Source organism: Triturus cristatus, chromosome 4_1 (assembly GCF_964204655.1).
Source record: "Triturus cristatus chromosome 4_1, aTriCri1.1, whole genome shotgun sequence".
NCBI classification, from domain to species: Eukaryota; Metazoa; Chordata; class Amphibia; order Caudata; family Salamandridae; genus Triturus; species Triturus cristatus.
The window spans coordinates 399,223,340-399,249,847 of record NC_140585.1 but is presented as its reverse complement, the minus strand read 5'-3'; the positions used below and the strand labels follow the sequence as shown (position 1 = coordinate 399,249,847).

Sequence of the window (26,508 nt, the reverse complement as noted above, 5' to 3'; positions counted from 1 at the left end):
TGGAGAAGCTCCTCTTCTTTACAGGGAGGTGGGAGAGCAAAGAAGGTGGGAAACATGATAGACTGACCCACATGGAATGGGGTCACCACCTTTGGCAAGAATAAACCACCAATTTGTCCAGAAAGGACATCATGTAGGGAGGTGTACAAGACAGCGCCTGCAACTCATTCACCCTCTGGGCAAATGTAATTACCACTAGAAAGGCTGTCTTGATGGTAAGCAGCTAGAGGGGACAGTTGTGTAAAGGCTCAAAGGGAGCACACGTTGATAAGTGAGGCCCAAATCAAGGTCCCACTGCGGCATACCAAAGGGCGTGGGTGGAAATAAATGAGTCAGCCCTTTCAAAAACCTAAATTCAATTGGAGACCTAAAGAGAGAGGGTTGGTCTGGCAGCCGCAAAAAAGCAGACAGAGCAGAAAGATAACCCTAGAGAGTTCCCAAAGGCGAGCCCTGTTGGGCAAGTGTTAGAATGAACAGAAGAACAGTGGAAAGAAACAGAAAGAGGTCCAATAGACCTTTCTGCACAGTATAAAACAAATTTCTGCCAATGGCAGACATATACTATAGGAGGCTGGCTTTGTATATGGTACCCACTTACCTAAGTGAAGTACCCTACACTAATCCAGACGACCCTTATGGTGATTTTAGTGGCCTTAGACAACCATTGAAAAAGCTCTCCAAGTGGTAGCTGTGGAGAGCAGCCTTCAGGCTTAGTCCAGAAGGAGTGTAAAGCAACTTGTTTTTAGGCCTGGGCGAAGCACTACGCTACGCTCGCGTAGTTTGCGAAGTTCGCGCTACTTCGCACTACGCGAACTGCACGTAGCACAGTGCGAACACGCGTAGCGTAGTGTTGCGTAGTGCTGCGGTCATTTTTTGCTTGCTCGCGGTCCTCAACGTCAAGTTGGCGACCGCGAGCAAGCAAAATGACATCCTGGCGAGACTTTTTCCTTGTTCGCGATCGCGAGCATGGAAAATAAACCTCCCGGCGAGATTCACAACGTGAGAAGGTCAGGTTTCTCATTGCGAGGGGTCGCGTATGCTCGCGACCGCTCGCGATGAGAAACTACCAGTTCGCGTTGAGAAAGCTGCAGCTCGAGGAAAAATCTACTCGAGCAGCAGAAAACTACAGCTCGCACTGTGCAAGATGCCATTTTCAATGATTGCACAGTGCCGGTTGCTTGTCCGCACTGTGCAATCATTGAAAACAACATCTTGCACAGTGCGAACATGTTACTTCGCAGTTCGCGAAGTGCTACGCGTAGCTCGCGTAGTGCGAACTTCACTTTGCGTAGCTTCGCGAAGTGCTACTTCGCGAACTACGCCCACCCGTTTTAGCAGTACTAATCATATAGTGTAGGTTCAGTGAAAAAGAACCACACAGTATAGTTATAAAAAAATATAAATTTTATTATAAACACTCACTAGCACAATGGGAATCTCCTACCCGGAGATATAATCACAATACACGCAATACTTCAACAACAAAACAGGTAAGTAGCAAAAATACACAGTGGTCTCCAGGGGGAAACCAAACTATATGCTAATAACGTGGAATGCAACTGGACCCAGAAAACTGACAAGAGCCGGGTACCCAAGGAACCACCCCAGGTAAGTACCCAGGAACCCCACGGAGGCCATGTGCAGAGTGGGAACACAACCGCATGCTCAATACAAGTCAATAGAGAAGTCGCAGTTGCAGTTTTCAAAAAGAAGGACCCTTCCCAGAGGACCCTGAAGAAACCCCATGGAAGATGGAGGGTTGGAGAGTCTCTCCATCTATGGATACCCCAGGAAACAGGATACCTACACCAGGGAAGCCGGGTGCATAGGTATCAAGTGGCGTCAGAAAGCGCAGTAGACCAAAATGGAGGACTTCAGTGAAGATGCCACTGGCAAAGAAGGTGAATGAGTCCGGTGGAATCCCAGGGTGGATTCTTGAAGAAGAGTACCTGCAAGCAGATAGGACAGAGTCTATGCCACATTTGGGAGTGACCAGGAGGCAGGGAAGACCAATGCCCACCGATGAATGTAGATGCAGGACAGTTGACGGTGAACTTGTCGCTGCAGCTGTGGGGACCAGGTGGCGCTGTGGAAGGCAGGGAGCTGTTCCATGTCGGAAGTCAAGAGCCAGGGGGTCGGTGTCCGGCAGGAGCACCAACAAGCCTTGGAAGCAGCAACAGACAAAGAAAGCGAAGAAGATGCAGTATCAGGAACAGCAAGTAACTCACCAAGTGCAGGAGAGACAGAGCCGGCCCGAGCAGGCAGAGGAACCCACTGGTGCCAAAGAAGACCCTCAAAAGGACCCACAGTTCGCAGGCATAGGAGTTGCAAGAGGAACTCAAGCAGCTCACCAAAAATGCAGGGCCACAGTGCAGCAGAGGGTGCGCTGAGGACAAAGATCTTGGTAGTAGGAGATGCTGGAGGCGGAGCTTCTTGGAGCCCGAAGATCTCTGGAGAAGAGAGTCAACAAGCCTTGGCAACGGCAAGTCGAGGTGGTGCACAGGTACCGATGAGGGATACTGACTTCAAACTTACTGCCAAGACAGGGCAGGCCTTGAGGGAGTTACAGAACCACCACCCGTGTTGCTGAGCCTTTCGGAGTCCATGGGACATCAGGATCAGCAGACCGGTCAGCTCCGTTGCAGTGCCTGCAGATGCAGAGGAGTGATTCCTTCACTCCAAGTGAGATTCCTTCGGGTGTCTTGGATACCACAGGCCTAGAGAAGAACCTGTATGGAGCACAGGCACAGACTGCGCAAAAGACTGGCAGAATGAAGAGACCAGGAGCAGCAGGCGACTGCCAGTTGAAGTCTTGGTTCCCAAAGCGAAATCCAAAGGGCCTAGATGGTTGAAGATGAAGTTGTTTCGGATCGGGCTCTTGTCCCACGACAAATCTGAAGTCCCACTCACAGGTGAGCCCTTAAGTACCCTAAGGAAAGGGTTGGGAAGATTCAGGGAGCCTTACCAGGAGAGGGGCTGGACAGAGGGGAGGATACTCCCATGTCCTTTGTCCAGTTTTGAGCCAGAGCGGGAGCCACCTGAACTGGTTTGAACTGGAGTATGCAAGGAGGGCACCAGCACGCAAGCCAGTTAGGGCACATCTCCCTTCCTTGGGGCTAGAAAGCACACCAAAGGGGAACTGAGACCCAAAGATTTTTTGAAGCAAAGTGTAATTTTCCTACATTTGGCTAGAGTATGGTATGATGATCTGAGATCGACATCTGTCTGTCACAAGATCCACAGAGGTTAAACTCGGAAGGCCTTGCCAAAAAAGCACATTGTTTAGCACACAAAATGTTGAGATGGGCCGAAAAACAGCCCCCTAACTGTTCCAGATCCACGCTGCAAGCGCGGAAAAGAAGGAACTGTCATCAGCACATTGGCAAGAGGGTTATATGGATTCTATCGATGTCACATCCCATGATGATGTTGATACGAAGTCGTGTGGTGCCCTCTTCCAAGGCGTGGAAAAGATTTCTGGACCCAGTCTCGCGCCCGGGGGAGGACTCTAAAGCAATCTGTGGCTAGATGTCTTTATCAGACTAGCCCTTTCAAAAATGTCTCAGGCCGGTCATTACAGGTTTAAATTCCTATTTTAACCTGCCAAAAAAACTGTTTCTCCAGGCCCAATCCTTACTTTTCAATACACATAAGTCACCCCTAGTGTAGCGCCTGGACAGCCCAGTGAGTAGATTTTAAAAAGTTAGGCATGTACCTTTATGTTTTAAATGTCCTGGTAGTGAAAAACTCCTCAATTCGTTTTTCACTACTGCAAGGCCTGCCCCTCCTATGATAACTTTTGAGCACCTTATTAGAATTAATAATCTCTAACTTCCAAATGAGAACGGATAACCAGTCCATGTTTGGTATTTTTGGCACTGCAATGAAAACTCCTCTTTTATGGTGACATCGAATTTTACTGAACAATTTTGACCTGTCTTAGCCAAAGATGGCAATGTCCTGTCTTAGCCATTTCGTGCCTGCAGCCTGTATCCTGGGTCACATGATTGGGTGTAGCTGACAGCTCAGCTTTGTGTACTCCTCCTAGACAGCCACACTCAATAGAGAGCTTAGGTGTACCTGGAGGGGCCATCACTGACAGGATGGGAGGACGGTGCTAGGCACAGCTCTACTTATACTTGAATAGGCTGTGTCCTGCCAAGACATTAAGGGCAGAATACCCCCTGTAGTTAATCTGGAGCCAAGGCAGAGGAGGCAGGAAACCTTTGCACTTCAAAGGGAAACCTCTATAAGTTTCTGCCACTTCATAAGAGACACCAGGTAGAAATGTTGGACCTCAGACACCAACTCTTCAGTGCACTTCTGGAACTGTGGATTCTACCAGAAAGAAGGACTGCTGTGCTGATGAAAGGACTGCCCTCTGTTGGACTGCTGCCTGCTGGACTACTGTATTTCTGGACTGCTGCCTTGCGAGATTGCTGCCCTTCTGCCTGAGTCAGAGGGATTGAACCTGCACCTGAACCCAGAACTTCCAGAGTGACTTCAAAGTCTAGTCTGCTGGCCTCCTCTCCAGAGCCACAGGGACATAACAGGCTCCCACTCACCTGAAGCACCTAGACCTAGATTGAACAAGTCCCTGACCTCCAAATGGTGCCCCTCAGGTCCTCGAGTCTTGATGTGGCCTGAGAGAGGCTGAATTGATGTTTTTGGGTTTTTCATGACCGCGAACAACCCGTTGGCACCGAAACCTAGTGACTCGCACAGCCCGCCAACACTACAGCATCGTCGGCTCTCAGAGAGACGTCAGCGTAAAGCTCTGGCCTGCCTACTTGTGACGAGGGCAGGAGGTTTGCCCTACAGCATTGACCATTCGGGACAAAGGCCTGCTCTTTCTGCTACATCAACGACTTCCGTGACACTTCTCTGCTCTTCGAGTCCCCCTTTTCACCGCGAACAACACTGTACTGAGAAGGTAACTTTTCAACGGGGTCAACCGGGTCCTTGTTTCTGACCCACGCTTCATCGCGGTCTGCTTGAACTTGTGACTTTCCCCCAGTCACGCACGACCAGATAGCTCTTTGGTGTTTTAGGCACTATTTTCACATAAATCTTTCAAATTGTATATCTCTCGATCTACTGATTGGAATTTGGTTGTTTTGGTTTGGTCTTGTATTGTTTATTAAAATCTATATTTCTAATTTGGTGTGACATCTCTTTTGTGGTGTGCATTAATTTTTTTACAGTGTGAAATGCTACATAAATACTTTATACATTGCCTCTTAGTTAAGCCTGACAGCTCTATGGCAAGCTACCAGAGGGTTAAGCACAGGTTAATTTGGGTTTACTCATGGCTTCTCCCTGACAATGCTCTGGTTCACTCCCCTCAACCAGTAACTCAATTGCTCACATTGGTGATCGGTGGTGAGGATTAGGACTTGCATTTATGCAGTGCCATACAGTGAATTGGTATTGCACTGTATTACACTGAAAATCCCCGATAAATAATGTGGGAGGCTGGCTTAGTATATGGTGCTCACTTATGTAAGTGTAGCACCCTGCACTAATCTAGACAACCATTATGGTGATTTTAGTGGTCTTAGACAACCTTAGAAAGCTCTCTAAATGGTAGCTGTAGAGAGCAGTCTTCAGACTTCGTCCAAAAGGAATGTAAAGCGCTTGTTTTATCAATACTTAATCTTATGGTATAGTTGAAGTGAAAAAGAACCACACAGTGTAGTTATAAAAATATGTATTTTATTACAAACACTCACTAACACATTTATACGATCTCCTACCTATAGATATAAACACAATACACGCAATTTGTAGGAAATAGAGTACGTACGTAGCAACAGTACACAGTGGTCTCCAGGGGGAGACTAAACCATATAGTAAAATAGTTGAATGCGAACCACGACTCAAGTCAAGAAAGGACCCAGAAGACGTAGAATTGATGTCGGAAACCACCATAGAGCAAAATTGAGATTTTCAGGAAAGATACCGTTGGAGAAGACGAAGGAGTCCGGTGGAACCCATAGGTGGATTCAAGATGAGAGGTACCTGCAAGCAGAGGGGACAGAGTCTATGCCAGGAGGCACAGAAGACGAATGCCCACTGATGTCGGAGATGCAGGTGAGGTTGACAGTGCCCTTGAAGTTGCAGCTGTGCAGAGCAGGCGATGCTTTAGAAGACCAGGAGCCATTCACTAGGTGTCCCACGTCGGATGTCAAGAGCCCAGGGGTCGGAGTCCAGCAGGGGCACCAACAAACCTTGGCAGCAGCAAACAACGTGGCAGACTAAAAAGGTGCAGTGTCTGGACCAGTGAGGTTCAAATGACTCACCGCATGCAGGTAAGTCGTAGAAGGCCTAGAGCAAGCAGGGGAGCCCACTGAGGCCAAAAAAGACCCTCAAGAGAACCCACGGGCTGAAGGCTCAGAAGTCGCAAGAGGACCTCGAGCAGCTCGCCAATGAAGAAGGCCCATGGTGCAGAGGAAGCAGTGAGGGTGAAGATCTTGGCTACAGGAGTTGCTTGAGGTTGGAGCTTCTTGGAGTCCGAAGATCGTTTGGAGGGGAGAGCCAACAAGCCTTGGCAAGTCGACACGGTGCACAGGGGTTCCATTCCAGCAGTTCCGACAAGGGATACTGGCCTCAAACTTGGTATGAAGACAGTGTAGGCCTTGAGTGAGTTTTAGAACAACCACCTGTGTTGCTGAGCTTTTCGGAGTCTATGGGAGCCCAGGATCAGCAGACTGGTCAGCAGCATTGTGGTGCCTGCAGATGCAGGGGAATGACTCCTTCACTCCAAGGGAGATTCCTACTGGTGTCTTGGATGTCCACAGGCCTGGTGAAGAACCTGTATGGATCACAGGCATAGACGTTGCAGAAGACCAGCAGGACGACGAGACAAGGAGCAGTAGGAATCTTCCCCATTGCAGTCTCGGGTCTCAAAGGGAAGTCCAACAAAGCCCAGATTGTCCAGACGGTTGAAGTTGAAGTGGTATGTGATCTGAATCTTGTCCCAAAACAAATCTAGGGACTCACCCACAGGTAAGCCCTTAAGTACCCTTAGGAAAGGGTCCGAACGATTTAGGAGTCCCTCTCAGAAGAGGGTCTGAAAAGCGGGGAGGACACTCCCATGTCCTTTGTCCAGTTTCGTGCCAGAGCGGGAGCCAACAGCTCCATGAACTGGTTTGAACTAGAGTATGCAAGGGAGGCACCAAATGTGACCTGAACCATTGGCTCAGTAGCAGGAGGGCAGAAACGTGTCTCTGGTCGGCTGCAGCCTTAGCTTGCTGTCCGGTACTAGAAGACTGGTACCAGGAGCACGAAGGGCCTCCAGGAGGAGCTTTACAGTGCATAGAATCTTACTTCCCACACCGTTTATGGTGTGGGGGTGTGATTCCAACATGTTTGTTACCAAACATGACCGGGTTCGTTACAGCCAGTTTAGAGATGGTCATCGCGTAATGGCGCATGGCTATTCTATATGTCATAATGGCTGATGCACTTACAACCCGGGAGAATGGACTCCGAAGGTTATAGGGGTTCCCAGCTCATGCAGGAGCACCCTCACACTTTGGACCCATCACCCTGCCTTCAGGATTGAAAGGCCTGCCTTAGAGGTGACTTATAGGTTTTAAGTGTAGTGCCCTCAGATATAGGGAAACCTATATCTGTCGTAAGTGGTGCTAGCACCAGCTTACACAGGCTGCAATGGCAGGCCTGGAGTCACAATTTGAGTGGTCTCTCATGGGTGGCATAATACATGCTTTAGCTCATGGGAGACCTCTCGGGTACCTATGCCCTGGATACCTAGGTACCAGATAATAGGGACTTACAAGGGTACCCCAATAGCCAATATCTCCTGAGAACTCACCATGTCCGATTTAGGGAAGAAACACCGAAACTGGGGTCCTGATTAGCAGGATCCCAGTCAGACTAGTCAGAAAAACATAATGACACAGGTAAAAAGTGGGGGTGACCATGAAAGCAGATCCTACTCTCCTACACAACCCCCCGCTCCCCCCCAAATGTAAGGAGATGAGACTAACCTTGCCCAGTTGAGTCTTCATTTTCTAGTGGAAATATGTGGAGAGTCCATCTGCGTTGGCATGGTTAATCCCAGGCCTATGTTCCACTGGATAGTGCATCGCCTGTAGGGAAATGGACCGTCTCAAAAGTTAGGGATTCTCACTCTTCATTTGTTTAAGCCATAAGAGGGGCTTATGATCTGTCTGAACAATGAAGTGAGTACCAAACAGGTATGGTCTCAACTTCTTCAGGGCCCAGACCACAGCAAAGGCCTCCCTATCTATAGCTGACCAACATTTCACCCTGGGGGTCAAAACCTCTGCTTATAAAAGCTACTGGTTGGTCCTGGCCCTCTGCATTTAGTTGTGACAACACAGCTCCTACCCCTATCTCAGCTATATCTGTCTGGACAATCAAGGCTTTTTCAATAGGCGGGACTTTGCCAAATGGGAGCAATGCACATGGCCTGCTTCAGGTCATCAAATTCCTTTTGTCAGCTAACTTTTCACTGAACTTTCTTTGTCATTCTCTTGGAGGTGAGATAATTTAGGGGAGTCACAATGGGCCCATATCCCTCAACAAGCCCCCTGTAGTACCTAGTCAGTCCCAAAAAGGTTCTGACCTGAGTCTGGGTAGTGGGAGCAACCCAGTCCATGATGGTCCGGCTGTTGCTCTCCAATACCTGAACCAAGCATCCACCTACCCGGTGGACCAAGTATACAGCCTTCCTCTGACCTCTCTGGCACTTGGTGGCATTGATAGTGAGGCCTGAGTTTTGCAGGGCATCCAGAACATTTCTGAGGTGGGCAAGGTGATCCTCTCAGGTGGAGCTAAAGACAGCAATTTCATCTAGATATGCTGCACTAAAAGATTCCAGACCTGTTAGGACTTTGTTCACCAGCCTCTGAAATGTGGCAGGTGATTTTGTTAGACCAAAGAACATCACTGGGGTTGAAAATGATGTTTTTGGCTTGGCATCCTCAGCTAATCTGATTTTCCAGTAGCCAGCATTTAGGTCAAATGTAGCCAGAAACGTGGCTGAGGCCTAAGTATCTATAAGCTCATCTGCCATGGAATAGGATGGGCATCAGTCCTGGTGACTGCATTGAGACCTCTGTAGTCCACACAAAACGCCATCTCTCTTTTTCCAGGTGAGGTTTTGGTACCAGGACTACTGGACTAGCCAAGGGGCTATCTGAAGGCTCAATGACCCCCAATTCCAGCATCTTTTGGACCTCTGTCATGAATGATGCAGTCTCTGACATGGTCAGGCTGTCAGTAAATCTTGTACTTAACTGGCAGACTGTCACCTGTGTCCACTTCATGGGTACACCAGGTAGTTTGACTGGGTGTCAGAGAAAACATATGTTTGTACGGATTGAGGACCATCCTGCAATCGGCTTGTTGCTGGTCAGTGAGGCTGCCTGCCAAGGCTACTTGATCAACTGACCCATCAACAGGGTTCTGAGAGAGATCAGGGAGAGGGTCACTCCCTTCCGCCTATCCCTCATCAGTTGCCATGAGCAAGCAGATGTCAGCCCTGTCCACAAGAGGTTTCAGGTGGTTCACATGAAATACCCTGTGGAGACTTCTGGGAGTGCCTAGGTCCACCAAGTAGGTGACCTCACCTTTCTGTTAAAGGATTGTGTTGGGGCTAATCCACTTGTCTTGGAGAGCTGCTGGGGCCACAGGCTCCAACACCCACACCTTCTGGTCTGGCTGGTAAACAGTCAGGACAGCCTTTTGGGCATGCCAGGCTTTCTGAAGCTCTTTGCTGGCCTCAAGGTTTTTATTAGCCTTCTTCTTGTACTCAGCCATACACGATCGCAGGCCAAGGACATAGTCCACAATATCCTGTTTAGGGGGTTTGAGAAGTTGCTTCCATCACTCCTTAACTAGACACAATGGACCCCTAACTGGATGTCGAAACAGAAGTTCTATTGGGCTGTAGCCAACCCCCTTCTGATGAACCTCTCAGTAGGCAAAGAGTAGGCAGGGTAGTAATACATCCCATTTTTGCCTGAGCTTTTCTGGGAGTCCCATGACCATACCCTTCAGGGTCTTGTTGAACCTTTCAACAAGCCCATTGCACTGTGGAAGGTAGGGTGTGGTAAACTTATAATTTTACTCCACACTCTTTCCACATAGTAGTTATATTAACTAGAAATGAAGTTGGTACCTCGGTCTGTTAAAACCTCCTTAGGGAAGCCCACTCTGGAAAAGATTCCCAGGAGGGCCCTAGCCACTACAGGGGCTGTAGTGGTTCTAAGGGGAATTTCTTCTGGATACATAGTGGCATGGTCCACCACCACAAGCATAAAACTGTGTCCAGATGCAATTTGAGGGTTCAAGAGACCAACAATGACAATCCCTACCCTCTCAAACGGAACACCAACAACTGGAAGTGGAATTAAGGGGACCTTTGTAGTGCCACCTGACTAACCACTGACTAGGCAAGTGACACAGGAGCGACAAAACTCCTTGGTGTCTTCTGACATATAGGGCCAGTGAAAATGAGGGAGAATCCTGTCCCAGGGCCTACTTTGCCTAAGGTGTCCTGCTAGGGGAATGTCATGTGCCAGGGAGAGAAGAAAACTCATGAACTTCCGAGGTATTACCAACCTCATGTGACACATAGCTTAGGGTCTTTACCTTCAGAATACAGAAGCCCATCTTCCCAATAGATCCTATAGAACCCACTGACATTCCCTGCTTCCTCAGCAGCAGCTTGCTGTCTAAGGGGTTCAAGAGAGGGGCAGGATTGCTGCTCCAAACTCAAATCTGCCCTGGGAGGCCCTCCTGCCCCCAAGAATTCTGCCTGGTCATGCCCTAGTTCCTCTGGGGCAGTTCCTTCACAGGGACTGGGATCATCTCCCTCAGGAGACGGATCCTCACTGGGAGTTTGGAAGGAGGATAATTCCTTACCCTTCCTGCTCCTTCTCTTAGGAGCAATCTGGTCCGTTTTTCCAGCATCCAGTGCTCCCTCAGTGCTGAGCTGTTTGGCCTGAGCCCTGGTTACACCAAAGCCACTGGCAGAAATGGCCATAATTTCTGCATGACTCCTTAACTCTACTTCAGACCAGACTGAAGTTTCTAAGTCATTGCCCAGCAGACAATCTACAGGTACCACAACTCTATTAGGTCTAGTTACCCCTCCCAAGCTGAGATTCATGTCCGCCAAGGAATGATCAGTCCTGACATTGCTAGCGTTGGTTACTTGGTACATTTGTCCAAGTATGATTTGTCCAGGGGGATCTTTATCCAAATGGCATTTTTTTAACCTGCCCTACTGAACGTGCGGAGGAGTCGCAGCCTATCTTGGAATGGCTCCTCTTGCACGAACTCAAGACAACATGCAGGGCTATACACCCCACTTTCCCGACTCCTCCAGCAATGCTACACTCTCTGGACAATTTATTAACCACGCCATCACCGCGCAAACTAGTGACCAGATTATATACCTTTACACAAATGCATACACCTTGGACGGATCCCGGGGCGCTGGCATTGTGGCGCCTTGACCCAGGCAACAATTTAACTGATGAGCAATGGGCCCAGAAACGATACTTGTCTCCAAACTATAAATTGAGACTCCTACATTTTAAGTTTCTCCACAGATTTTATATAATCCCCCCTACAGTTATTTAAAATAAACCTAAGGGACAACTCAAATTGTTGGAAGTGTAGACGCAAGGGTGCTGCCTTTCTACATGTCACCTGGGAATGCCCTGTAGTTTCCGACTATTGGGATGGGGTCTTTGAAACTATTCAGGCAGTTACCGGCCAGCCCATAGATCGGTCTTCCCTAGTGATGCTTCTGGGATATGTAGAACAGTTACGCCCTGAATCCCGTTGTTTGACAGCTATGATGCTAGTTCTTGTGAGACTTCGCCTTGCCTTGCACTGGGGAGCTACAAGAGGTCCGAAGGTCAAAAACTGGCTACATGACATTGCATATTGTCAGGAGCAATTGACACTCTACTGGGACCTTTTGCCCTTGGCGTCCAGACCCAAAGACATCTGGGAGCCCTTTAACGTGTGGCTACGGGCCAGTGATACAACACTAGCTTCCAATGAACCCTCACACACTCCTGCAGAACCCTCTTTGTTGGGACATCAGCTTGAATATGTTTCTTATTACATGTATTGCTCTAGCAGTATTTGGATATGCTTACTTGTACTTGTACCTGATGTATAGGACCACAGAGTGTCTCGTATAATATGGTCTTTTTGTCCTTTCAGGATATTATGTTAATCACTCTACTGTATACACAATGCATAATTATCTCTCAGTGTCGTCCAGAGCGTATGCATGATATTGTAAGATCTATGCCCCTTGTGAACTGTATTGACCATATCCTTGACTGTAACTCCCACTATATATATTTGTTTCAGTCTGTTTCTTGCTGTCTCAAAAAGCATAAATAAAACATTTTTTTTAAAGTATGATTTGTCCAGGGGACACTTGTTTCTCTGTCGCCATGGAGACACTGGCCCCTGTGTCCCTGAAAGCTATTGCTTCCTTTCCATTGAGCAAAGGCTGTTGCCTGTACTTGCCCAAGTTAGTGGGACTTACTAGTAAGGTGGGAGGATCAATCGCCACCATCACTGACTAGAACAACATGAGCTGGAGTTTTGACTAGGCCAGAACCCACCTCAGAACCCGATGATTAACCCAACTAATCACTTGGTTGCTGTACTTGGTTGCTGTACTACTAATTGTACTGGTGCTAGGGGGCGCAGTTGCCTTCGGGGCAGTGGTAGTAGGTTCCTTGCCCTTTGGACAATCAGCATCTCTTGTCCAATGGGTCTTTACTTTACATAAATAACACCAAGGTTCCTTTTTGCCTTTCTTGGAGTTTTCGGGGACCTTGAAAAGACTCCTTTTTGTCTTTGCCCTTTTTCCCACCCTTCTCCTAGGTTTTAGAAGAATCTTGATTTTTCTGGTCACCTCAACTTTCATGGTTCATCTGCTTAACCCTGGGGAAGACCCATTTGTCTGCCTTCTTTCCGAATTCTTGGGGAGAGGTCAGATCAGAGTCCACCAGGTACTGGTGCAAAAGTTAGTTCTGACAGTTATTAAGGATGTGTTTCTTCATTATCAAATTGTGCAATCCCTCTTAATCTCATACCTTGCTTCCGTGAAGCCAGCTTTCCAGAGCCTTAATAGCACTATCATGAAGTCTACACAGTCCTGGGTGTGTGCCATCTGGGTGTCTCTGAACTTAATTCTCTATTGTTCAGTGGTTAAGCCAAACCCATCTATGAATGCACTCTTCAGTACTGAATAATTGTCAGCATCCTCTTCTCTAACAGTGAGGAGCTTATCTCTACCTTTGTTAGCAAAGGAGAGCCACAGGAGAGCTGCCCACTGCACTTGAGGGACCTTATGAAATTTACAGGCCCTCTCCGAAGGCAGACATCCATTTCTGAATGTCATCCCACCTCCTGGTAAGGAGGGACTATCCTGCTCAGGTTCCTAGAGTCAAAGGATGGTTCCCTCATTCCAGATACACTTGGGCTGCCACCATGGAAATCTAATCCCAGATTGGTCCTAGCTTTTTGGACTTCTAGGGCCTCCTTGTCAAGGGCCAACTGATCTCGCCTGAGCTTGAGTCAAACTCTCTCAAGTTTGATCAAGTATTATTCCCACTCCAGGGAGTCCTCTCTCTGACTAGAGATTGAGGACCCTAAGGAATGTCCTGAAGCATTGGACTCAGCAGAAGGAGATCTAGATTTCCACTGCCTGTTCTGGACCCTCCCAGGAGGAATAACGGGGGAGCTACTTCTAGGGACACCCTCTGTGCTATCTACACTATACCCTGGATCAGAGTTCATCAAGGTGAAGTCCTCAGACTCCTCTTTATCATGCTCAGAATTTGGGCCCCTAGGGGTAACCCTTCCTGCCCCATCTTCTGGAGCATCCCCACCCACTCTGTCCTGATTTCCTGACCTGTCAGGGTTATGGAGTTCATCTAGGATAAGCAGCTCTAAGAGATGCTTAGTGGGTGAACTGGGCCCCATTGGGGTTCACTATTAAAGTGGAAACTAAACTTTCTAAGATTGGAGCAAGGGCTGTGCTAGATCCTGGTCAACTAATCTATAAATTCAGTAGAACTTACTTATTTAAATATTATATGTGTCTAATGCTACTGATGATTTTTCAATTCACTAACACCTAGGTTAGCTGGTAAAACAATGCAGCTTGAATCCCAACCGCTGCACACCAATTTGAGAGGCTGGCTTAATATATGGTGCTCACTTATGTAAATGTAGCACTCCGCACTAATCCAGACAACCCTTATGGTGATTTTAGTGGTCTTAGACAACCTTAGAAAGCTCTCTAAGTGGTAGCTGTGGAGAGCAGCCTCCAGGCTTAGTCCAGAAGGAGTGTAAAGCAGCTAGTTTTACCAGTACTTAATCTTATGGTATAGGTTAAGTGAAAAAGAATCACACAGTGTAGTTATAAAAATATGTATTTTATTACAAACACTCACTAACACATTTGTACTATCTCCTGCCCGGAGATAGAAATACAATACACACAATACTTAGGAAATAGGGCACGTAAGTAGCAGAAATACACAGTGTCTCCAGGGGGAGACTGAACCATATAGTAAAATAGTGGGATGCGAACCATGACTCAGGTCCAGAATGGACCCATAAGATGTAGAAGAGACCCAAGGAACCACCCAAGGTGAGTATCTAGGAACCCCATGGAGGTTGTGTGCAGAGTGGGAACATGACTGTGTGCTCAATGTTAGTCAATAAGTAAGTTGCGGTTGCAATTTTAAAGAAGGAGGACCCTTCCCAGTGGACCCCGAAGAAATCCCGTGGAAGATGGAAGCTTGGAAAGTCACCCCACCCGTGGATATCCCAGGAACCAGGATACCTACATCAGGGAAACTTGGTGCATAGGTGTCAAGTGACGTCGGAAACTAATGGAGGACTTCAGGAAAGATGCCGCTGGAGAAGATGATGTAGGAGTCTGGTGGAACCCACAGGTGGATCCAAGATGAGAGGTACCTGAAACCAGAGGGGACAGAGTCTATGCCACTCAGGAGTGACAAGGAGGCACTGAAGACGAACGCCCTCTGATGTTGGATATGCAGGTGAGGTTGACGGTGCCCTTGAAGTTGCAGATGTGCGGACCAGACGACACTGTAGAAGACGAGGAGCTGTTCACAAGCCGTCTCAAGCTGGATGTCGAGAGCCCAGATGTCCGTATATGGCAAGGGCTCCAACAAGCCTTGGCAGCAGCAAACAACGTGGTTGACGAAAAAGGTGTAGTCGGGATAGGCAAGGTCCAGGTGACTTACCACAAGCAGGTAAGTCGGAGCAGGTCCGAGCAAGCAGGAGAGCCCACTGAAGCCAAAGAAGACCGTCAAGAGGACTCATGGGCAGAAGGTACAGGAGTCACAAGAGGACCTCAAGCAGCTCACCAATGAAGAAAGCCCACGGTGCAGAGGAAGTGGTGAGGGCAAAGATCTTGGCTGCAGGAGTTGCTTGAGGTTGGAGCTTCTTGAAGCCCGAAGATCTCTGTAGGAGAGAGCCAACAAGCCTTGGCAACGGCAAGCCGACGCGTTGCGCACCGGTTCTGTTCCAGCAGTTCCGATGAGGGATACTGGGCTCAAACTCGGCATAAAGGCAGCACAGGTCTTAAGTGAGTTGCAGAACCACCACCTGTGTTGCTGAGCCTTTCAGAGTCCGTGGGAGCCCAGGATCAGCAGACTGGTTAGGTGTGTTGCGGTGCCTGCAGATGCAAGGAAGTGACTCCTTCACTCCAAGAGACATTCCTTCAGGTGTCTTCTATGTTCCAAGGCCTGGTGAAGAAACTGTATGGGGCATGGGCACAGCTGTTGCAGAGGACCAGCAGGACGAGACCAGGAGCAGCAGGAATCTTCCCTGTTGCAGTTTTGGTTCCCAAAGGGAAGTCCTGCGAAGTGCAGAGTTTCCAGATGGTCCAATTTGAAGTGGTATTTGATCTGAATCTTGTCCCACAATGAATCTAGGGACTCTCCTACAGGTAAGCCCTCAAGTACTCTTAGGAAAGGGTTTGGATGATTCAGGGGTCCCTCCCAGAGGAGGAGCTGGACACCGGGGAAGATACTCCCATGTGCTTTGTCCAGTTTCGCACCAGAGCAGGAGCCAATGACTCCCTGAACTGGTTTGAACTGGAGTATGTAAGGAGGGCACCAAATGTGCCCTTCAAGCAATCTCAGTGGCGCTGGCAAGCGCCCCCCACCCTGTTCCAATACACTAAACCCTGTCTTGGAGGTGGTCACACCTCCCTGTGACAGGATATCTTTTGTTCTGCCTTCCCCTGCTCGAGCTTAGCTCAGCAGCAGGAGGGCAGAAACGTGTCTCAAGTTGGCAGCAGTCCTAGCTTGCTGTCCAGTTCTGGAAGACAGTCAGTTTAGACATGGTCATCGCGTAATGGCGCATGGACACTCTATATGTCATAATGGCTGATGCACTTACAACCCGGGAGAATGGACTCCGAAGGTTGTAGGGGTGCCCCGCTCATGCAGGGGCTCCCTCATACTTAGGACCCAACTCCCTGCTTTCAGGATTGAAAGGCCTGCCTTAGAGGTGACTAATAGGTTCGTAGCGTAGTGACCTCAGATATAGGGAAACCTATATCTGTTGTAAGTGGTGCTAGCACCAGTTTACACAGGCTGCAATGGCAGGCCTGGAGACACAATTTGAGTGGTCTCTCATGGGTGGCACAATACATGCTTCAGCACATGGGAGACCTCTGGTGTACTTATGCCTTGGGTACCTTGGTACCATATACTAGGGACTTACAAGGGCACCCCAGTAGCCAATCTGGAGTGTACCCGAGTACTCACTATGTCCAATTTAGGGAAGAATCACAGAAACTGGGATCCTGATTAGCAGGATCCCAGTCAGACTTGTCCGCAAAACATAATGACACCAGCAAAAAGTGATGGTGACCATGAAAGCAGATCGTACATTCCACCAGCTGCCGTGGGGGATTTTGCTATTTTTGCTTTTTCTTGAACATGGCAAAGAAGCCTTGTGTTATCGCTAGATAGTCTTTTTTTCAAAACGCCCACTTGAGAGGGGTGAATGAGTTTAGACGTATCTTTGTAGCCTGTCAGATTGTATCATAGCACATATTTTAACAATGCTAATTGATTAATGGAATTGGTCTGTAGGTTTTTTGGAGAAGGGTATTTTTACCCTCTTTGGAGATTACTATTATAGCCTCTTCAGGTGTACCTGTGATTTGACCAGATAAGGCAAAGTGATTGTAATGTATTAATAGGCTTGTGATAATAGACGTAGAGAAGGAGTAGAAAAATTGTGCATTATAGCCATCCAGGGGATTTGCCTGATTTACGTTTTTTGATGGCATACTCTATTTCTTCTTATGTTATTGGACCATTAATTGATTATTTTTCTTGTTCTGTTAGCATAGGTAGTTTGGCTTCATCCAGGTATAGTTTACATTTCTTATGTCAAGTGTGATATTATCTTTTTACAGATTTTGATAAAAATCTCAAAACACTTCTGCAATCCTATTGGGATTGGTATGTATGAGACATTTCTCATCTTTGGTGGCGTTAATAGCATATTTCGTAGTTTATGTTTTTAGATGTGACAATAAGGTTTTGCCTGCCTTTGGACTCACATGACCTGATACTTTTTTGTTTATTAACCCATATGCCAGCCATAGTATTTGTAAATTTATTATATATATATTTTGTCTTCACAATCTCATTTAAAGTAGGATTGTCTCTATTGGCAATATGTTGTTTCTCTAGTTCTATCATTTCATTTTCCAACTTCAGGAGCTTACTGTTCGCTTCTTTATTTATATTCGATCTAATTTTAATAATCACTCCTCTCACTGTTGTTGTTAGGGATTCCCATCAGGAAAGGTCAGAGGACTCACTCTTCTCATTATCTTTAAGGAAGTTCTTTATTGAGTCTTCAATAATTTTCCTGTTACTTAGATGTGAGAGAACTTCTTTACTGAATCATCATTGTGTTTATCTTGGGTCTGGTGAGGGGTCAGTAATAGCAGATCTTTCTTGTATTATTATCATGTCTATCACTCTTGGTTCGAGTGTGGTTGGATCTATCTTCCTTAGGAAATGTCTAGAGATTAGTAGGTAATCAATGTGCGAATATGAATTATGGGGGAAGGAGTAAAAGGTATAATCCCTTTCATTTGGGTTCTGCGTTCTCTACACATCGATCATATTGAATTCATTACAGAGGATTTTAAGAGCGGGATGTGTTTTATTAGGGCAGAATGTGTAATGTGATTTATTGTCCAGTGTAGGGTCCAAGGCTAAATTTAATTCCCCTGCCAGATGTATGTAGCTGAAGCAGGGGTCAACTTGAGTTGTGCAGAGAGCTCTTTCTAGAAGGAAAGGTCATCGTTTGTGGGTGCATAGACGTTGACCACAAAGAACTCATTATTGTTCTTAGGGAGTTTGGAGAGAATCCATCTACCTTACATATCAGAGAGACTTGAATCTATTTATTTTCTTGATTTCTTAGTGATCGGTGTTAAAACCCCATTTTTCTTTCCAATCGAGGCGGAGCATGCAACACCTGAGAATTGGTTATTTCTGAGTGACGTAATCTGTGAGGAATCAACCCTGGTTTCCTGAAGAAGGATACTATCCCCTTTTAATGTGTACAGATAGTCAATGATTTTAATTTTTTGGTCGGGTGGCTGATTCCTTTAAAATTTAGAGAATTTTTTTTATTATTTTGTGGCGGGTTTGTCATGAGTCTCTGTGCATTTGTGTGGTCCCATGTGTGATTTCCCCACAATTAATAATGTACTGTAGGCTCTATAGAGAAGGAAAACGTCTGTTGTCTGGTTGGGGTTGAGTGTAATCTGACCTAAGTATCAAATTTTTTAACGGAGTGTTCATGAAGGCTACTCATGATATGCAGTGGGGATCAGAGTGAGATGTGGCTTATTCGGTACACAGCACTCACTCGAGCAGAGCAGAACCATTTCTTATATGAGATAATATGTATAAAATACCACCAAAATATAGGATAAAGAAAGACAATCAATTAAAGCAGTAAGATCCAAACCCTGCCTTAAGGTCCCCCACCCCCCAGTTTATAACAGGAATGTGATAGGAGAAAGAAAACAGTACTCCAGGGAAACAGAACAGCAGAGTGAATTAGTTGTTGTTACATATATTTTCTCATTAAGGAGAACATTTGTTAGGTTGGTGCTAAGTAGCTTTAACTAACATAGTATTATAGTCAAACGTTAAACGTACTATAATCGTAGCTTGAACCATATATAATTTTCTAGCTTCATGAGTCGTACTATGATCATAAAACCCTGTTAGTTAACGCTACTGTTATCTCTAAGTAGGTGTTATGGAGTGCATTACAACTGGGTAATATAAACATCAAGTATTATAAACAACAAGTGATTACTTAATGCATTATTGGTGCATAACTGATGAGGTGAACTAGGGCAGAAGCTGTAGCCACCTTCCCTAATCTGGTGCTATCATACATGTAGGTGACTAAGCATAATTTCTCATACCTTACTTGTTGGCATTGATTGCTCGAATTGAGTATGTGTGAGGGAATCAACCCAAATTGTACATCCTGAATAATATTTTTAAGACATATAATTCACCCCAAGGAAAGACCCTGGATAGCCCAAAGGGAAGGGTGCAGTGTATTTAAGACGTTGGGCGTGTACTTTTATGTTTTACATGCCCTGGCAGTGAAAAACTCTTACAATCGTTTTTCACTAATCTTTTTTCACTACTGCAAGGCCACCTCTCCTATAGGATAACATTGGAGTTCCCTAATTACATTCCATAACGTTTAAAAGTAAACATTCTTGGAAAAACGATGGCTGCTTCAACTGGTGATTTAGTTCAATAAGATACACACTCTTGGTTAAGATTTGTATGCAACCTGCAGGCTTCAGATTCTATTTCTAACAGGGCAAAGTAACCCTTTATCCTTTCGAAGTAAATAAATTGCTCACCAATGTGTTTGTCAACTGTTATTTACAGTTAGAACCTGACATTCTCTGATAAGCAACAAAAAATCTGTTGTAATATATGTAATATTTAATACAGGTTGCTATAATGGTTTATTATGCTCAAACTAACACGTTCCTCTGAAGAAACAATGTCACCTGTATAACAGTGAGTAGCTCACAAATGATTAATTTTTCATCGTCCTGTCTTCTATCAGCCAAATGTGCTACATAACACACTTGTGGTGCATTTGTGTTTATGGTTCCTTATTCATTTAACCTGCTCACTTTTGCCTATCCCCTTTCCAATTCTAGTTTTATCTTTGCCTTTCTCACTAAGGGCTACCTAAATATATATTAAAATGTGATTTGCTTTGATCTGGTAACTTCAGCAGTATAGATGGGGCAATTCATGCAAGTAAGCAGAATGAACAATGCCTCAGCTGCAGAGGCAGTTTTACCTTGAGTTTGTTTCGAAGACCAGATGTTGTTATTGTCCAAAGCTGGGGTGGGCTGGGTAAAATAATATATTCACAGTGCTGCAGTGGAGTCGGAGGCCTTGCCTTTGTCAATGCCTTTGTCAGGAATCCCATATTACACCTTGTGTTCTTGTCAACAGCCTCTACCAGCATAATTCCGGAACCTCTGTCTGCATTCCATTGCACCCAAACCTGGAAATAAAATCTTCCTCATGCCAAAGGCATGAAGATAGAATCTTCCATACCACACTGGCAATGCTTCACGTGGCAACCGAACCCGTGAACCTCCTGAATATGCTGTCTTTTCTATGGCACATTGATGACTACTTCCAACGCATGCCCTTGATCACAGCACTCCAAGGTCTCAGTATCCTTGCCCTTTGAAACTACAGCTGTGGGGGGCGGCCAGCACCTACCTGTGTGAAGGAGGAATCTCAAAATCCAGATCCCACCCCCCTCCCGCGCTGGAACGTCAGGAACATAAGATGTGTAAAAGTAGGACAGTCCTGTTCTTCATTGGATCTCATCATCCCCAGGCAGCACCTTCCTGCGATGTCCACGTGCTCCTCTCTTCCTCCTTCCAAGTACGCCTTTGGTCTGACTTTGGTTTGTTTAATATGACGCTAAAGTATGTGCAAACGCTTGGGCTAGCAACAGCAACAAACGTGGAAATCTGTTTTTTTTTTCAGCAGCATACTGTAGTCACGTTTGCTTTGATGTTCATAACCGAGTACGTTTCATTATGTTTGTCTTGAAATAAATAAATAACCTAATGTGTTAAAGGACATATTTCACAAGCGAGCAAGAACACATGAAAGGACACACATTTCTGAAGATAAGAGTTTGTGTGTGATTACTGTCACGTGAACGACATTAGAAACATATATAAAAGTGCCAGCACAACAAAAGAAGTGGAAGAAAAGTGTTACCCATAAGTAGTCGACGTTTCACACGCTTGTCCACATCAGCTACTGACGTGGTATTGTACTCAGAACTCTCAATTGCAGCCTCATCCTTCTCTAAAACACAAGTAGGGGACAAACATGGAGCATTTGGTTAATCAAAAGCTCAACTTTCCACTGCCTAAGACAGTTTCTTGTCACTGTGTAACCAAAGACAAGAAGTAAGTCATGAATCACCACACCCCAGCTTTCAGGCGCTACGCAACAGTGAAACACCACTAGTTAAATCGAGAAGGGAAATGGATGGAGGAAAAAGTAAACGATTGAATTAGTACTGGGCCACACCAGAAAGATAAAATAACAAAATCGCACAAGGGTACGTGATGCGGGCAGACATTAATGGTGGCTGGGATGGACAAGATGGTAGAAAAGTCAGGAAAACACCACAATCATCAAACAAGGATTACATTTGAAAGAAATGTTAAAAGTTTCAGACAGACTCTCGGGCATAACAACATACAGACCAGACACCATCTGGTGATGGAAGGACACAGGTAAATCAGCAACACAATCTGGAAACAAACAGCATGCAAATAAACAAACAAAACAGACACATAATTAAGACTGAATCGGGCAGTGCTGGTTGCCTGCTTGTCTATGGAACATTTCTAGCTAAACATTCAATGTTATGATATAGCAATGTTATGTTATACCAGAGATATGACATAAAGGGTTAGGATAGGTCAGAATTACGCAATTTAGTAGCAAGAGGTCAACGCATGCTGGTTGGTTGGTTATGCTTAACACAAAAGTTCCATATCGAATAAACATACACACGTTGTATTCTGCATGTTTATTTACCATGTAAGACATAGGAATACACAAAGTAAATTAGGAGGCGGCCTAGGATGGAGAAGATGACAAAAGCATAAAGTCATATAAGGTTTGTACGTAAGAAAAATGTGTATAGCAGTCAGCAGTTTTGTATAGAAAGAAAACGTGCATAACAAATAAGTAGAAATCAAAGTAAGAACTTTGCATGAAGGAAAGATGAATGTTAAGTAAATGTGTTAGACAAAGGCTATAACTATATTTCTGAAGTTGCAGATGTTTGCAATCTTGCAGTGATACTCAGAATAAACACCACAGAAGACAACAAACATCCAGATCATGGAAAAGAGGCTGGCAAGATTTATGTCTGGGATTAACATATAGCTTAGTCATAACAAAGAGTTTAACAAGTTCTAGATTGGATCAGGCTGCAATGGAGGGATTCTTTTGACATTTATCTGCTTAGTTTTGTTGGTTCTGTAAATATCTTCAGATCATATGTAATCAGACAAGTCAGGCAATCAGGAACCCTCAACAGAAAGTATGGCAAAAGTAAACAAATAATAAAAGTATTCTATTAAAAGACATCCAGCAAATCAACACACACAATATAATGTCGGCAAAGAAAGTAACATGCAGTTGCATTATTAAAGAGAGTAACTGACTACATGATGTATTCATTTGGAAAAATGTTTTAAATGTGTTCGTAAACAAGAGAACTCAAATATTAGTGGACGGTAAACATTAGGAAAGATGAGTGAGATTTTAATAACACAATAAAAACGATCATATAAACGAAAACACAACTTTCTATGTACAGCTGCAATGCTTTTTTTTCCCACGCTATGATGTCAACAGAGAAAAAATTTAAAATATAAAATACACCGAGAACAAAATCGACAAAAATATCTTTTAAAGTATTTTTTATTCATTGTTATCTTTATCAAAATGGTGTATTAATATATATGTATAATTTTTTATATTATATATATGTATTAATATGTTAATAACAAGACACGTGTTGAGATTTATTCCGGGAATTGTGGTAATGATAGCATCTGTGGTACCAGATTTGTATTGGTCTATAGGGTATTAGAGCAGTGCCATATGGACCAGTCGGACTGGTCAGTATGTGGGCCAATTTTGTGGTTGTAAATGGGCCATTTTTGTGGCCGTGCGTGGGCCACATTAAGGTTGCACTTACCAGATAGGGCACATATCTGATTGTTAAGGACCTATTGTGGGCTTACCAAGAGTTCCCCTGGGAATTAAGCGTACGAAAGCCAACAAAGTAAGCTCTAGATTCTGTGACCTAGGTTTAATTACTGCAAAACGGCTGATAACTAAGAGATGGAAACACAAAGACCCTCCGGAGGCACCCCATTGGCTAAAATCTTTAGAACACTGGGCACAGGCGTAGAGCACCATTCTTCATAGAGAAGAAACGGCCAGGCTGCGTAAGTTTCCCATCGCGCAGGCCTGGGACGACATCCTGAAAACTTTAGCACAAAATAGCACAGCGTTATGCGCTCCCCCCACACAACGATTGGGAGATGATGCCTGAAATACTGCCTGGGTGGAGTGGATGGGCTGAGTACACGAGACACCCGTGGACATGACTGTTAAGCTGGGCAATGTCCCCGCATTCCCTCAAGATGTTACATAGATGCGGTCCCAGCCACATGATGCCCTGGCACCCACATAACTACGTAGTGACCAGAAACAGCGACTAAAGTCAAACACACTGCACGCGACCCCCGACATGACTACACTCGAAAAGCATGTGTCGCATCAGATACATGTTCCCTTATGTACTCAATACTTCCTTTTTTTTTTAAACTTATTTTTTTGCACTTCTTTTCAGTTTCCTAGTTATGGTTCATGAGTTGTAGAATGAGGATATCTTGCAATCTACGAACTGGTTCACTTTCTATTATTTGTACTTTATTGTTTATTGGTATTTAATGATTGTATTGAACACAAGTTGTATGACATGGGGTTACTAGACACGTTTATATCGGACCAATTATTGTAGGAAGAAGACCCATATGATAGACATGTCCTGCCCCTCAATTAGAGGCGACGGTATAAGTAGGTATCGTATACCTATATTGATCTGCCAATGCATGTCACCCTTAGAGAGTCGGAGGCACATCACGCTGTGCTCACTAAGTGGTACTACCTGGAACTTCATATGTAATGACACAGTGATATCGATTATGTATGTAAGTGCATTATACCCATGCTTGATTAGACTGTCTTGAGAAAATAATACAAATGTAATAAAGATATCCCAAAAAAAAAAAAAAGAGTTCCCCTGGGAATTAAACCTGCCCATTGATTACCATTAGTTGGCTTTATTGTCACTATCATTTGCTTGCCTCTTATTCAAGTACTTTTCCTGTTGCAGCTTGTTAATCTTGTGTTTTCCTTTCTTGGAGCATAACCTGTATCATCTCTCTGCCTGGCTGGTATTTATACTTTCCATTGCTGAGGTTTAGCAAAATGTGTTTTCAAGCTGTCTCCCTCATTTACTTCTCTCCTCCTCTGCCCCATATTGCTATTTCTCACACCTGTGATTCTCTTCACCCAGCGCCCATGTTGCTGTCTCCCACCTGGTGCATCATCTGTGCGCCCTCTGTCCATGTAGTTCTCCCTTGCCCATGAGCTTCTCTCTTTGTCCACTTGTTGTTGCCCCTCTTGCACTTCTCTTCCCACCACCCGGGTTGCAGAGACTATTACTATCTATCACAGACCATGTTACATAGTGAAATCTACAGCGGCAAGGTTGGCAGGGAGATAGTTTCTGGTAAATTCGTGTTTACTTGTGTCATGGGGCCTGGACGAAGGCGTGAGGGTGCGCTGCAGCAATCCCAAAATACCCATGCTGGAGTTCAGAAGATGTATGAGCAATAAAGATGCCTTTAAATTAGTTTCTATCTTGTCATATTTACTGAGCTTTCAAATACAAGGCAAATGTAAGGATGTATCTTGTGAAAAAAAAATCCTGCTTTTTTAACAAGGAGATTGTTGTTTACTTTTATTTTTCTGACTGCAAATTAACAGGATTTTGTAAAGTGAATAATCTGACAATATTGCTGGGGTGAAGGTGTGTGAAAGAAAAGTTTGTAGTATGTTTCTACCACACAGTAACCTTTAAATACCGTAGATGAACTCTACAAATATTTCAAATTATATCAGCAGTTAGGAAAGCACACATGAAGCACATGTTTTTATAATTCTGAGGTATGATAAAAAAAAAGATTTTAAAGGATCAAAACAAATCAAGACCCTTTTCTTAGTCATGTGCAATAAATATTAGGTGTAACCAGATCTCCAAACATTATCATTTGTGCGCAATATATCTAAATAAAACTGCATGTCAGTGAGAATTTTATGGCATTTCAATGGAAAATGTGCTAATTGTAAATGACTTTGCACTACCACACCCTGCTTTAGTAGTATATTTGCACCAGTGTCCCCCAAAATGCCCCACCAGCTACATACCACATAGGAAATGCGATTACTGGTTGAAGAGGGTGAAACCCAAGTCAAGAAGCAACTAGAATTCCTTTCAGGGTAATGTTACGAGTAACCCCACTTTAACCTGGCTTAATCCTCTGGTAGATTGGCACAAAGCAGGCAGGCTTCACTTCGAGGCAAGTTCCAAAGGTTGGGGTCTACAGCTTGAAGAAACGGCCACCCGCTCTGGCCCTCCTTATACGAGGGGCTCTGTCAGATCTGCCGAGCGCAGCGCTCATGTGGGTGCGTAGTAGGAACATAGATCCCTCAAGATTCTAGGGCCAGTGCTTAGAAGGATCTTATGGGTGATACAGAGTGTTTTGAAGCGCACTCTCTGTTCTAGAGGAAGCCAATGAAGGTGGCAGAGAAGTTTGGAGACATCACAGTGTTTAGGAAGGGCGAAGATAGCGCGAGCAGCAGTATTCTGAATGCACTGAAACCTTTTGATCACGGATTTGTTAGCACCCAAAAGTAGCACATTACAATAGTACAATCTGGCCAGGATTGATGATTGGATGATCAGCTGCCAGGTTTGAGAGTCAAAGGGACCTAGTATTGGCTTTAGGCCACGCAACAGTCCAAAACATTTCCCTGCCACTGATTTGGCGTGGGCCTCAAAGGTGAGATCACTGTCCATCATTATACCTAGGTTCTTCACCACAGGTTTGGGTATGGGGGGCACTCCAAGAGCAGGAGGCCACCACTCATTGGACGAAAGATGGGAATCCCTGCCTACCTGGAGAATCTTGGATTTGGCTGAATTTAGCTGCAAATA

General features: G+C 45.2%; 1 protein-coding gene across 3 annotated transcripts in view; it reads right to left on the bottom strand.

The window, feature by feature from the left end:
- SCUBE1 (signal peptide, CUB domain and EGF like domain containing 1) overlaps nucleotides 1–26,508 on the bottom strand; it is a 1,846,233-nt gene that overhangs the window by 1,309,327 nt on the left and 510,398 nt on the right. For 2 of the 3 annotated variants that reach the window (XM_085652470.1, XM_085652471.1), the window contains exon 7: nucleotides 21,408–21,497. The exons of the other annotated variant lie outside the window; for it this stretch is intronic. In XM_085652470.1, the coding sequence (XP_085508596.1) occupies nucleotides 21,408–21,497 (90 nt within the window). The remainder of the gene's footprint in view (nucleotides 1–21,407; nucleotides 21,498–26,508) is intronic. 3 annotated transcript variants of the gene reach the window in all.